The sequence below is a fragment of the Ahaetulla prasina genome, chromosome 1, assembly GCF_028640845.1.
Source record: "Ahaetulla prasina isolate Xishuangbanna chromosome 1, ASM2864084v1, whole genome shotgun sequence".
Classification (NCBI taxonomy): Eukaryota; Metazoa; Chordata; class Lepidosauria; order Squamata; family Colubridae; genus Ahaetulla; species Ahaetulla prasina.
The window spans coordinates 370,436,509-370,450,201 of record NC_080539.1 but is presented as its reverse complement, the minus strand read 5'-3'; the positions used below and the strand labels follow the sequence as shown (position 1 = coordinate 370,450,201).

Here is a 13,693-nt window from a genome sequence, read left to right as displayed (position 1 = left end):
TTCTGTCCCCCCACCTCAGTCCAGGAGGCACGAGAAATGACTCAATTAGCCAGCAATTTAGTCCACGGCAGCTATCGGCTCTGGCAGCAAACCAGCGAGCGTCTGCCAAGGTTTTCTTTTATCTTTCTTGATGCCGGCGTGTCAACCAGGAAGTCAGGAACAAACAGCACTCCAAGCCAAATGCTCAGTCAAATAGTTCAGCTCAAGTTTTCTCCAGTCAGTTTGATTTGTCCGTCACGAAGTAGTAGAGCAGCCCCTCCTGCTTTTATACCCTGTGAGGTGTGGCTCCGTGACTCAGCATTTTCTAGGCCTGCTCCACCCCTTCTTCTGTTGTTCCCGCCTCTCTTGTCTACGAAACCTGGGATCTAACCAGGACTGATTGTCCACAGCTGGGTCTGGGAGCATTGCCTGGGGGGGGGAGGATACAGGAGACAGAGGCCTCGTTATTTTCTCCATCTGGCCTGGCTCTGGCTCCTGGAGCTGAGCCAGAGAGACCGGCCCTGCAGAAGGGAGCCCTGACGGCCCTTCCCCCTCACTCTCTGAGTCACTTTCTGGCAGGGGGCCAGGCCCGAGGGGGGGCTGTAGCCACAACACAGTGTTTACTTCTAGTTTCCAGCAAAAAAAAAAAATGATCGTTGGATAAAATAGATTTGCTTAATGGCCAGCACATTCACTTAACGACCACGGCAAGTAAAGGTCATAAAAGCAAGTTGCAATCATGTGATCTGTTTCATTCCAAACTCAATTACGGTCTCAAGTCAAGGACCACCCGTATTCCTTTTTGTTTAAATTGAGGTAAATGTCCTTTAACAACCCACTTGCCCCTAAATTAGGAGTTCACAAATTGAATTTATTGTAATTAAATAAATAAAATAAATAAATTTAATCTTACATAAATATTGTCACCTTTTTTTACTTGTTCTGCTTTTGATAGATAGGGAGAAAGTATTATGTATAGGTAGTCCTCAATTTACAACCACAGTTGAGCTCAGAATTTCCGTTATTAAGTAAGACATTTGTTAAGTGAGTTTTGCCCCATTTTACGACCTTTCCAGCCACAGCTGTTAAATGAATCACTGTAGTTTGATAAGTAACACGGTTGTCAAGTGAATCTGGCTTCCCCATTAACCTCCCTTGTCAGAAGGTCATAAAAGAGGATCGCATGACCACGGGGACACTACAACCGTCATAAATATGAGTCAGTTGCCAAGCATCTGAATTTTGAGCACATGATCATGGGGATATCATAAAGGTTGTAACTGGAAAATGGTCCCGAGTCAACTTTTTTCCCAGTGCCGTTGTAACTTTGAACGGTCACTAAATGAACTGTTGTAAGTCGAGGACTACCTATAGTCTCTCTCCATTTGGCTTCGTTATCAAAACGACTGTTGAGTTCATGGTTGTCCAATCTTTGGGCTTACCTGAGCCACTTTGAGTGAAAAAGGACTTATCTGGGGCTACATAAAATATATATTTTCAACAGTGAAAAAAGTAAGGTTCTACATTTAGGCCAAAAAAACAAAATGCACAGGTACCATATATGTGGTACCTTGCTCAATAGTAGTAACTGTGAGAGGGATCTTGGAGTCCTAGTGGATAACCATCTAGATATGAGCCAGCAGTGTGCAGCAGCTGCCAAAAAAGCCAACACAGTTCTGGGCTGCATCAACAGAGGGATAGAATCAAGATCACTCGAAGTGTTAATACCACTTTATAATGCCTTGGTAAGGCCACACTTGGAATATTGCATCCACTTTTGGTCGCCACGATGTAAAAAAGATGTTGAGACTCTAGAAAGAGTGCAGAGAAGAGCAACCAAGATGATTAGGGGACTGGAGGCTAAAACATATGAAGAACGGTTGCAGGAACTGGGTATGTCTAGTTTAATGAAAAGAAGGACTAGGGGAGACATGATAGCTGTGTTCCAATATCTCAGGGGCTGCCACAAAGAAGAGGGAGTCGGGCTGTTCTCCAAAGCACCTGAGGGTAGAACAAGAAGCAATGGGTGGAAACTGATCAAGGAAAGAAGCAACTTAGAACTAAGGAGAAATTTCCTGACAGTCAGAACAATTAATCAGTGGAATGACTTGCCTGCAGAAGTTGTAAATGCTCCAACACTGGAAATTTTTAAGAAAATGTTGGATAACCATCTGACTGAGATGGTGTAGGGTTTCCTGCCTGGGCAGGGGGTTGGACTAGAAGGCCTCCAAGGTCCCTTCCAACTCTGTTGTTATATTATATTATATTATATAAACTACCGTATTTTTCGCAGCATAAGATGTACCTTTTTCCTCCCTAAAAGAGGGTAAAAATTTGGATGCGTCTTATACACCGAATGTAGCCCCGCCCAGTCTCTGAAACGGAGGTTTCGGAGGCTGAAAAAAAGCTTAAACCTCCGTTTGAGAGGCTGAAAAAAAAGCCTCTGAAACGGGGGTTTCAGGGGCTGGGGAAAAAAACACAGTGCAGAGCTCACAACTAACAATTTTTTTTGCTAAAGTTCACTTCTGGGAACAGCTGATTGGGGGTATTTCAGGAGGCTGATCCACCCCCCAATCAGCTTTTTTCTTATTTTCCTCCCCAAAAAACTAAGGTGCATCTTATACTCCAGTGCGTCTTATAGTCCAAAAATACGGTAGTTAATGGATATCAATAACAAACTTCCTTTATTTTTCTGTATTTTTTATTATCTTATGGGGCCTCATTACTGGCTTTCCAGTGGGCTACAGGTTGGAGACACCTGTTTTAAGTTTGTCACAAAGAGGATTTGGGGGTTCAACCACATTAAGCTTTCTCTTTTCCTCCATCCCCCAGCCATTCTCTGTCCAGCTGCCCGTCTTCCTTCCCCTTAAATCTGCTTGCTTGGCTGTCACTTTTTCTTAGAAGAAAGTGACAATTCACACCCTAATGTGATTTTTTTAAAGACACAACGTTGTTAAATTAACAGCGGGGATCTATTCTCCCCCTCTCCCTGAGGAGGTGTAGTGTATTTACCCTTCTATTGTGGACATTCTGTTGGTATCATTCCCTTCAATGTGGCTGGCTGAGGAATTCTGGGAATTGGAGTCCACAAGTCTTAAAAGTTGCTAAATTTGGAGACCCCTTTATCTAGAAGAAGATATTCTTTCCTCAGTTGCTAAGGTCTTGGAGAGAGAAAAGGGTTCTGATTAAAGGGCCTAACAGACCACGTGGATATTAATAGATAATATTCTCAGCTCAGAATATATAATTTAATATAATATTCGAACTCTGTATTTCAAATGTTCAGAGGCAGAGTACTGTTCAGGAGAAATTCAGACAATATCTTTTTTTCTCCATGAGGGATTCCTGTTCGGCATAATTTTTGGAAAAAAAATATTTCTCACCCCAGCCCTAACTCTGCTCCTGAATATTTGAAATGCAGAGAGTCCTCAAACTTAAAACCAGAAAGGGGACCACAATTTCCATTGCTAATGGCAATTTACTGGGGATCAATCCAGGTCCAAAATTTGACGTGACTGTATTTTATTCCCCAGGAGAGAAGGGTCACGGGGGATGATGGGAGACCGAGAGAGGCAGGTGAGTTGTTTTTTTTTAATTTACATTTATATCCCGCCCTTCTCCGAAGACTCAGGGCGGCTTACAGTGTATAAGGCAATAGTCTCATTCTATTTGTATATTTTACAAAGTCAACTTATTGCCCCCCCAACAATCTGGGTCCTCATTTTACCTACCTTATAAAGGATGGAAGGCTGAGTCAACCTTGGGCCGGGCTTGAACCTGCAGTAATTGCAGGCTGCTGTGTTCTAATAACAGGCTTCTAACAGCCTGAGCTATCCCGGCATTCTTTTAGAGGCCACTTGCCTTCAGAAATTGTAGGTGCTCCAGCACTGGGGCTCTATGGAGATTCTCAGCCATCCAGGTCATGGATGTCCCAAAAGTGCTTTTTTTTTTTCAACAGGCAACTGGACTTTCTTATTTGCTTTTGAAAACATTTCACTTCTCATCTAGGAAGCTTCTTCAGCTCTGACTTGGATGGTGGGGAATAGAGGTTTTTAAGAAGAGATTGGACAATCATTTGTCCAAAATGGTATAGGATTTTCTTCTTGAGTGGGGAGGGGTTGGTCTAGAACAATGGTCACCAACTGCTGGTCCACAGAGAAATTATTTGCATTTTTTATATTGCACTAAATCAGGGGTCCTCAAACTACGGCCCCTGGGCCGGATACGTGCAATGAACGTTTGTGTTGCTGCAGAGAGTCTCCCCCTTTGGGGTCTCTTTGTGTGGGTCGGGGGAGGGGGACAGAAATTCCAACTTGGGGGCTGCTTCAGCCTCCTGGTGTGGGGCTTTGGGCGAAGGCTGGAAGGAAGCGCCACTGGTAGAATAGAATAGAAATAGAATAGAATAGAATAGAATAGAATAGAATAGAATAGAATAGAATTTTATTGGCCAAGTGTGATTGGACACACAAGGAATTTGTCTTGGTGCATATGCTCTCAGTGTACATAAAAGAAAAGATACGTTCACTGGTGGCGAAGAGCCGGAGGACCTTGTTCCAGTGGGACTGCATCATGGCCTGGAACTGGCTGACCATCTCAGCCTGCTGAGCCTCGAGGCGCTGGTACCTGGCCTTGCCCTCCCGCAGGTCTTCCCTCTACTTGGAAAGCCTATGCTTCTAGTCCTCAGTGAGGTGCTTCTGCTGAGCCTCCTTCTCGGCCAGATCCAATTTGAACTGAGCTGTTTTGCCAATTCTTTCTCATGGTGCTGCTTAATTCCAACAATTGCTTCCTTTTGGGGCCCTAAGGCGAGGAGTAGCTGGGAGGGGAAGGGCAAGTAGAGGCCGGTGAGGGCCCCTCCCTCCCAGATGCGAGTGACTGCCAAGGTCCCTTCCAACTCTGTTATTCTGTTATTTTGGGATGGTATAACATCTCCTACCTTGAACAGGGGATTGGTCTAGATGACCTTTGAGGTCTCTTCCAGCCCTATGATTCTGTGTTAGCTGCCATTCCTTTAAAAAAAAAAAAAGCTTCAGGTTTCAATTTTATACACATTTTTCAAAATTTTCTGAACCAACATAAATATCTGGCTCTAGAATTTCTTCACACTCCTGGAGCACTTTTGAGAAAGCAGTGCTTTGCAGCTTTTGAAAGCTCTCAAACCTTTTAAAAGTCCCAATGCTTCAGGCTATGTTCTTAGTTCAGTTGCTTGTGAGTTTCTTGTGTTTCCTTTAGAAACAAATGAGCCAGCAGGCAAAAGAGAGAGAGAGAGAGAGATTGTCGAAATACCTGCTACACAGCCTTTGTGTCGCTCCCCTGCCTTTTATCTCCTTGTAGGGAACTTGCTGCGTGGCTTCAAAAATCTTCACCTGCACCCCACTTGGTATTCCTCCTTGTCAGTGTTTGTTGCAAAAATTCAAATCCAGAAAGCACACTTGATTCAGCAGGATTCATTAACTTCTTTATATACATAATAACACATGAATAAATGTACAGTACCAAGAGTGGTTCTTCCAACTTGGTAGAGAGGAGAGATCAGTTTCAGTTCAGTTGAGACAAGACCAGACTTGTTTGCTAGACTCAGAGCACAGAGCTGAAAGCTGCAGAGCCTCACCCAGGCTCCTTCCCGTTTCAGTTTCCAATGCAGCTCCCATTGGCTGATCTGTTACCATGCCTGTTCATTGGCTGACCTTGTTCCTATGTCTTCCCGGTCATGAATATTCTGACACCTCCATGTACCCGTTGGATCATTTGCTGTTCTTGTCTCCTTCCCCTCTTTCAGCACTATGCAGAGGAACGCCACAGGGATCCAGATCGCCACTCCAGAGACGGCTGGGGCAGTTATGGGTCGGACAGGCGCATGAACGAGGGGCGGAGAATACCTCCACAGTCCCGGTGAGTGGCTTGCGGGTGATCACATTCAAATGGTGGAGTCCAGAAACCAGTTAAGATACAAGCAGACTATAGGTGCAAGGAGTCCTTGACCTACAACAGCAATCAAGACCACAACTTCCTTCGTTAACCGATCTGGTCATAAGGTACAACTGTATCATTTAGCAAAGGCAGTCCCTGCAGTCCCTTCAGTTGTTAATTGAATCCCTCGGTCTTTAGGTTAGGCAACTTCCTGCCAGCTTCCCACAGCCAGTGAGGAAGCTGACGGGAAGTTGCAAATCCCAGACCTGCAGATAGGTAAGCGGCTACTTTTGGGGGTGAGGGGCGTTGAAGGGGAGCATATACAAAATGTGCCATGTGGGTTGGTGGAGGACATAAGAGGTGCCCGCATGGGTTGAGGAAGGTGGATGAGAGTTTAACAGCATAATAGAATTGGAAGGAACCTTAGAGCTGTTCTAGTCCAGGGGTCTCCAACCTTGGTCCCTTTAAGACTTGTGGACTTCAACTCCCAGAGTTCCTCAGCCAGCTTTGCTGGCTGAGGGACTCTGGGAGTTGAAGTCCACAAGTCTTAAAGGGACCAAGATTGGAGACCCCTGTTCTAGTCCAACCTTCTTCACAGGCAGGAAATCCTAGACTATTTCAGACAGATGGCTGTCCAGTCTTTTCTTGAAAACCTCCAGTGCTGGATTACCTACAACTTCTAAGAGCAAGCGGTTCCACTCGTTAATTGTTCTATCAGAAAATGTCTCCTTTAATTCTAAATTGATTCTCCCCTTGATGAGTTTCCATCTGTTCCTTCTTGTCCTGCCTTCAGGTGCTTTGGAATAGAACAGAATAGAAATAGAGCTGGAAGGGACCTTGGAGGTCTTCTAGTCCAGCCCCCTGCTCAAGCATGAGACTTATACCATTTCAGATAAGTGACTGTCCAGTCTCTTCTTAAAAAAAAAACACAGTGATGAAGCGCCCACAACTTCTGGAGGCAAGTTGTTCCACTGATTAATTGTTCTAGCTCTCAGGAAATTTCTCCTTAGTCCTAAATTGCTTCTCTCCTGGATGAGTTTCCATCTGTTCCTCCTTGTCCTGCCTTCAGGTGCTTTGGAGAATAGGGTGACCCCCTTCTTCTCTGTCGCAGCCCCAGCGTGATGTGAGCGCTCAGGGCCTGGGGGAGGGTTTGAGAGTGGAGGAGAGTTACCCCAGTGCTCCACAACCTTCCCTGCTGCCTTCCCCATTGACTTTCTGTGGAATCCATCAGGAAAGTTAGCAGATGATGATCGCGGGATGCACTTGGCAAACAGGTTTTAAGTGCAAACAGGTTGCCAAGCACCCAGGTAGGTTCACATGACCACAGGGGCACTAGGATGGCCCAAACTCCCCAGGACCAGGCGAAACTACCGTTGGAATGATTAAGTGAAATGCCTGTGGGCATTTCTTGCTTTGTAAAGACTAGAAATTGGCAGAAAACATTGTAAGTCGCTGTCATGTGACTGAAGAATGCTGCAGCCGGGGATAAAGGTGAGTCTTGCCAAATCCCTAAAATGCAGTCATGTGACCACAGAACTGTATGCAGTCATTGAAATTCCAAAAAGGGTCATAAATACCGTGTTTCTCCTAAAACATGACCCACCCCCCAAAAAAAGGACCAACCCTGTTTTGTGCGCATGCGTTAAAATTAGGCCCCACCGTCAAAATTAGGCCCTATTTAACTGCATGCGTGGCCAGATTTGCTGGAGTTGCTGATGGCAAGCTTTTCCAGGTAGACAGCTACCAGTAGCTGGAGTGACCATTACAGGTAGGCAAGGGTGCGCAAATTGCCTGGGTCGCGTCACTTGCTCTTTTCAGCCACGGAAGAAGCAGTACAGTGGACAGGCGAGGCACGTGGGGGAAAAATTAAGAGACCTCTCAAAAAGGCGGCCTAGCTGTTTTTTCGGAGGTGAAGTAACAGTGAAGTAACGTAAAAGGTGTTCTGTCCCCCTTCGCCTCCGTATTTTTTAAAACCCATTAAACATTTACCGCATAAGCTCTCTTTTCTGTGGGTAGTTTTTAGAGGGCCTCCTGAACTTGTGAGCTTTCGGGATTATCTCCGTTTTAGAAACTGGTTGACCACTAGATCCGTGACAACCTCCTTGCCTTTCAGAGATGGACGTGACTGGGGAGATCACATTAGAAAATTTGAAGGCCACCCCGATCGCTCCTGGCCAGGCAACGATGATGGGGGCCCACCAGGACGTGAACATGAGCGATGGCGAGGTAATTCATTTTGTTCCCTTCGCAGCTGCGGTTTTCCTTTGGGGAAAACTCCTGTTGTGTTTAGGCTTTGGGGATAGGACGTAGGCAGGGTTGAGCGTTCCAAGATCCTATTCCGTGCAGAACAGAAAAGCCAGGGAAAGAAATATCATCTGCTTATTGATTTATCCTCTAAGCCAGGGGTCTCCTTGTGGACTTCAACTTCCTGGCCGAGGAACTCTGGGAGTTGAAGTCCACAAGTCGTAAAGTTGCCAAGGTTGGCGACCCCTGCTCTAAGCTTTCTCCATTCTTCAGATTACAGATAATCCTCGACTTAAAATAGCCACAACTGAGCCCAAAATTTCCACTGCTGAGCAAGACAGTTGCTGAGTGACTCTTGTCCCATGTTACGACCTTTCTTGTCTCAGCTGTTAAGCGAATCACTGCCGTTTCTAAGTTACCAACACGGTTGTGAAATGAATCTGGCTTCCCCCACTGACTTTGCTTGTCAGAAGGTCGCAAAAGGGGATCACATGACCACCACCTCCTGGACACGGCGACCGTCATCAATACACGCCAGTTGTCAAGTGTCCAGATTTTGATCACGTGACCACAGGGATGTGAAAAACGGTCATAAGTCACATTTTGCAGTGCTGTTGTAACTTCCAACGGTTACAGAATGAACGGTTATAAATTGAGGACAGCCTATATGGGTCTCCTAAAGCTATCATTTCCACAATTCTTTTTTTTTTTTTTTAAAGGGCTTTCCTTCAGGCTTAACTGTTTTTGAAACGAATGGAATGACAAAAGGATGATTTGAAGAGGGTCATTTCTTGAACGTTGAGCTGACCAATCTTCCCTCTTTTTTTTTTTGTTGGTGTCCTTGTTTGAATAGCGCTTACTGTCCCCTGGCTAATGTCCAGATATTCTGCCCTTTTAGCTGTCCAGTCCCAGGCCAGCCGAGTTTGTTGTGGGAGCACAGCAAGACCCCTATGTTTGTTCCTTCTATAGTTGATATTAGGGCTTTTCCATTTGGGCAGAAGGAGAGATCAGTCGGTGCTGCAGCTCGAACAGCTTTTGGGGGTGCTATTTAGAGTCGGGTGGGTTCCTATGAAGAAAGAAGCTGTGTTCCCACAGTCTGTTAGGTTCAGAAATTAACAGAAGGGAATATCTGTAGCTTGTAGTTCAGGATTGAACTGTGGACTCCTTGAAGGTGTCTGATCTTGGTTGTTTTGTTGCAGACGTTTCATGACCCAGCTAGATAACATCATCAGTGTGTCAGGGTTCCAAGGAACACCCCCAACGAAATAAAGCTCTGAGGCTTGAGGTTCCTTAAAGTTCCAATTTATTAGAGATGTCATGTTGGCACAGCTGGGAAAACCCGAAACTGAAAGCTTCTGGGTTTTCCACACCCGGTTGACACTTCACAGCCCTGCCCCACACCCACAAATTCATCACATTGTCCAGTCAACTCTACACACTCAATTGGATACAATCTTCAGACAGTCTACATCAGACGCAGGCAAAAGTCCTTGAATACGGAATGTTGTTATGACTAACTTTCTACCGCTCCAACAACAACCCCCTCCCAACTTCCCCAGCTAAAATATGTGGCAGTTAAGAAGCAAAAAGAAAATTCCCTTCCAAAACTGACACAGTGCTAGAAGGGGGTGTGGGGTTCGCTCTGTTTATATAAAGGGACCTGCCACTGTCGACTCAGACAAACAATGCAACAGTAAGCAGCAACCTAATTTAAGGAACTGCCAAGAGGAAAACAACATTGGCAGAACAAGCCACTGTATACAGGCAGTGCTCAGCTGACGACTACAATTGAGGCCAAAATTTTATCTTGCTAAGTGAGAAATATGTGGTGAGTTTTGCCCCATTTTACGACTCTTCTTGCCACAGTTGTTAAGTGAACCACCGCTGCTGTTAAAATAGCTAAGTGAATCTGAATTGAACTTTGCTTGTCAGAAGGTCACAAAAGGTGATCACATGATTCCGGGACACTGCAACCGTCATAATATGAACCATTTACCAAGCATCCGAATGTAAATCGCGCAACCATGGGGATGCTGAGGTGGTCGTAAGTGTGGAAAATGGTCATGTCAACTTTTTTCAATGCCCTTGTAATTTTGAACAGTCACTAAGCAAATTTGTAACTCAACGACTACCTCTATAAACAAGTGAGACCAAATCCTTCTGCCTTTCTAGCACAGATGATGTCCTTTAAAAAACTTAGAACATAGAATAATAGGGTTGGAAGGGACCTTGGAGGTCTTCTAGTCTAACCCCCTGCTCAGTCAGGAGACCCTATACCCGTGATGGCGAACCTATGGCACGCGTGCCCTAGGTGGCATGCAGAGCCCTCTCTGTGGGCACATGTGCCATGACCAGCTGCTCTTGTGGTTTCACGCGCCTGAAACCCAAAGACCAGGTGGCCGGCGCATGCATGCCAAATACCGGCCAGCTGGTATTTGAGTTTCCAGGGCTCCAGCATGCGCGCACACGTGCCTTCCGGTTTGGGCACTCGTTCCAGAAAAGGTTTGCCATCACTGCCCTATACCTGTTGTGACCCAGGCCCAAGCAACAAACTTAGTCCGTAGAAAAACAAACTTTATTTGAACAGCTGGGAATTACTTCATTCCCAGCGTTGTTCAACTCAAAGTAAAACAATGCCTCCCAACACAAATTCCTCAGTTATCTCACAAACCTTAGTCCAATTAGGCAAACTGCCAAAGGCCCTTCCTGGCAAATGTCCAGAAGCCACAAAAACAAAGAAATTCACGAAGCAGAGGACACAGCTACATTGTTTTCCTGCAAGCTGAAACATCGGTGCTGGTCTGTTTTAAGCCTTATGGGAGGGGCCAATCATCTCCTGGCCTTACTCCCGAGTCGTCCTTTTTGCTTGAGCTGCTCTTGCCTTCTGGCAGCTCTTCTCATGCGTGCATTAGGAACAGGCTCCTGTTCCTCTGCCTCACTACTGTCAGCCTCTGGAGGCTCCGGAGTCCGCACCTCACTTCCCGATGGCCCTGGCCCCACCTCAGCCTCCGACGGGCCTTCCCCAGCCTCCAGGACTACCCTACGCTCTTCCTCAGCCTCATCGCTGTCCAACTCTGTTGCCAGCTCCGTAGGCTGCTGACGGACCACAACAATACCATTCTTGACAAATTGCTGTCCAGTCTCTTCTTGAAAACCTCCAGTGATGGAGCACCCACAATTTCTGGAGGCAAGTCGTTCCACTAATTAATTGTTAGCACTATTAAGAAATTTCTCTTTAGTTCTAGGTTGGTTCTTTCCATCATTACTTCCTATCGGTTGCTCCTTGTCCTGCCCTCAGGTGCTTTGGAGAATAATTTGACCCCCTCTTCTTTGTGGCAGCCCCTCAAATACTGGAACACTGCTGTCATGTCACCCCTAGTCCCATTACCTGATTGGTTCATGAAACGTCTGCAAAAAAAAAAAAAAACAAGGGCAGAGAGCACCAAGGACCCCCCCACAAGTTCGGAATTGCTCTCCTTCCAAAAGTTCCTTTTCCTGTTCTGTTCGAATCTAGAGCAGAGGAAATGTGATTGTTTCAGAGCGATTCAGACCTGCAAGTGTGAATTACTCCGTTTTTTCTAGGTGGGGGCAGAGAACGGCGTGGCCACATAATGCCGCGAGGTGGAATGTCTGGGTAAGAAGCCTTCAGCCTTCTGAATTCAGAGTAAGGTTAACCTTTTTCGTTATGCATTTGACTTAATAGCAAACCTAGATGGTTTTTATATAGCAGTCTCCCCCTCTACTTCCCAAACCAGCCCTTCCTCTCCCAGTACGGCATTTGGAGGGTTTTTTAACACTGCATTATCTAGCTGCGCTCTAAGGGGCCCGTTTCTACGTTTTAGATCCATTATTTTCCTTCCAATTCGACCTTAGGGTCCTGGATCACTTAATATATTTTTTTTCTTGCCTTTCCTTGGAAGGAAGGGAGAGATTGTCCCGCCTAACGTTCCCTCAACTTTGGGACCAAACGTCGTTCCATTCCCAGAATTCCCCAAGCCGGATGCTAGCTAGGGAACTCTGGGAGTTGAAGCCACACACATCCCGGCTGGAGAATTCTAGGCGTTGACGTCCACTCCTCTCATCTGGGGAATTCTGGGAGTTGAATCCCACACACGTTCTGGCTGTAGAATTCTGGGAATTCACACATCCTTTCTGGGAATGAAAAGTCCACCCATTCCTGGCCGTTAAAAGTTGCCAAGGTTAGGAAACTGGTGCAGCGAAGTCCATCTAGCCCAGGGGTCTCCAACCTTGGCAACTTTAAGACTTGTGGACTTCAACTCCCAGAATCCCTCAGCCAGCAAAGCAAAGCTGGCTGAGGAATTCTGGGAGTTGAAGTCCACAAGTCTTAAAGTTGCCAAGGTTGGAGACCCCTGATTCTAGCCTGAACAATTCCAGTGCTGCAACCAGGGTAAATTAATCCCTTGCAAAAAGAGGAAGGAGCATGGAGCACAGCTGGGGATGGGAAAAGGGCTCCTGACCTGCGGTCCTTCCCTTCTCATGGTGGTCTCTCTCTCTCTCTCTCTCTCTTTTCCAGACAAGGATTCATCCCAGGTGGCCGGCAGGAACAAACTGCCCAGGGAGAGGGCTTTGCAGGACAAGAGAGGGCAAACCGACCCAACGACCCCCGGTTCAGCTGTCACTATTGAATGTTTTTATCGTTTTTAACTGTACAAATGGCAACCAAGACGAGGGACAAAGATACTCGACACTACTCGACTCGGTGTTCCACTGACTGTGACTCTTAAGTTAACCTTCATTGTTTCACTTCCTAGCTCAGTATGTGAAGCCATTCATAATTTTTATTTTTATTTTTATTTTTTTTGGGTAACGTGTTTCTGTAGGTGCTGCCCCACACACTCATCCTTTCAAAGAAAACGTGTTTCTTTTACGAGGCATTCCATTTTCTATAAATAAAGAGGAAAAACAGTACGATTTACAAATCACCCGGATACTGCTTCTTGAGAGCTCTTCAGGAAGCGGCCTACCTATATCAAGTCCCAAAGGTGCTTTTTCACAAGAGGGCAACTGGACTTTCTTGTTTTTTTTCCTTTGAAGACGTTTCGCTTCTCGTCCAAGAAGCTTCTTCAGCTCTGACTGGATGGTGGGGAAGGGAAGGATTTATTCCCCTTGTAGACAGCTTGTCATTTGCATCCTTTGAGAGGAGGCCACTTGGAGGTTTATCTGTGTCCTCAGGGTCACCTGAGCGGTGTTCCTGGTTCCTGTAGTCTGCAATTTTCTTTCCTGTGGAAATTGCAAAGGAATTGCAGACTACAGGAACCAGGAAAATTGCAGATTACAGGAACCACTTGCACCACTCGGGTGACCCTGAGGATACAGATAAACTTCCAAGTTGCCTCAACGACCCTCTAAAAGGATACAAATGAAAAAGCTGTCTGCAAGGAATATGAATCCTTCTGTTCCCCATCATCCAATCAGAGCCGAAGAAGTTTCTTGGATGAGAAGCGAAACATCTTCAAATGAAAAACCAAGAAAGTCCAGTTGCCTCCTAAAAAAAGCACCTTTGGGATAACCATGCCCTGGATCTCTACAGACTCCCAGGAAA

At 45.8% G+C, this 13,693-nt stretch overlaps 1 protein-coding gene across 2 annotated transcripts in view; it reads left to right on the top strand.

The window, feature by feature from the left end:
- Nucleotides 1-13,073, top strand: part of LOC131188342 (scaffold attachment factor B1-like) — a 37,703-nt gene extending 24,630 nt beyond the window's left edge. Inside the window, exons 17-21 of one of the 2 annotated variants that reach the window (XM_058163559.1) lie at nucleotides 3,513-3,555; nucleotides 5,756-5,868; nucleotides 8,000-8,112; nucleotides 11,713-11,764; nucleotides 12,665-13,073. In XM_058163559.1, the coding sequence (XP_058019542.1) occupies nucleotides 3,513-3,555; nucleotides 5,756-5,868; nucleotides 8,000-8,112; nucleotides 11,713-11,764; nucleotides 12,665-12,776 (433 nt within the window). In that variant the 3' untranslated portion in view covers nucleotides 12,777-13,073. Of the gene's footprint in view, nucleotides 1-3,512; nucleotides 3,556-5,755; nucleotides 5,869-7,999; nucleotides 8,113-11,712; nucleotides 11,795-12,664 lie in introns of both variants that reach the window. The other variant, XM_058163560.1, reaches the window with a different exon arrangement.
- The last annotated feature ends 620 nt before the right edge of the window (nucleotides 13,074-13,693 follow it).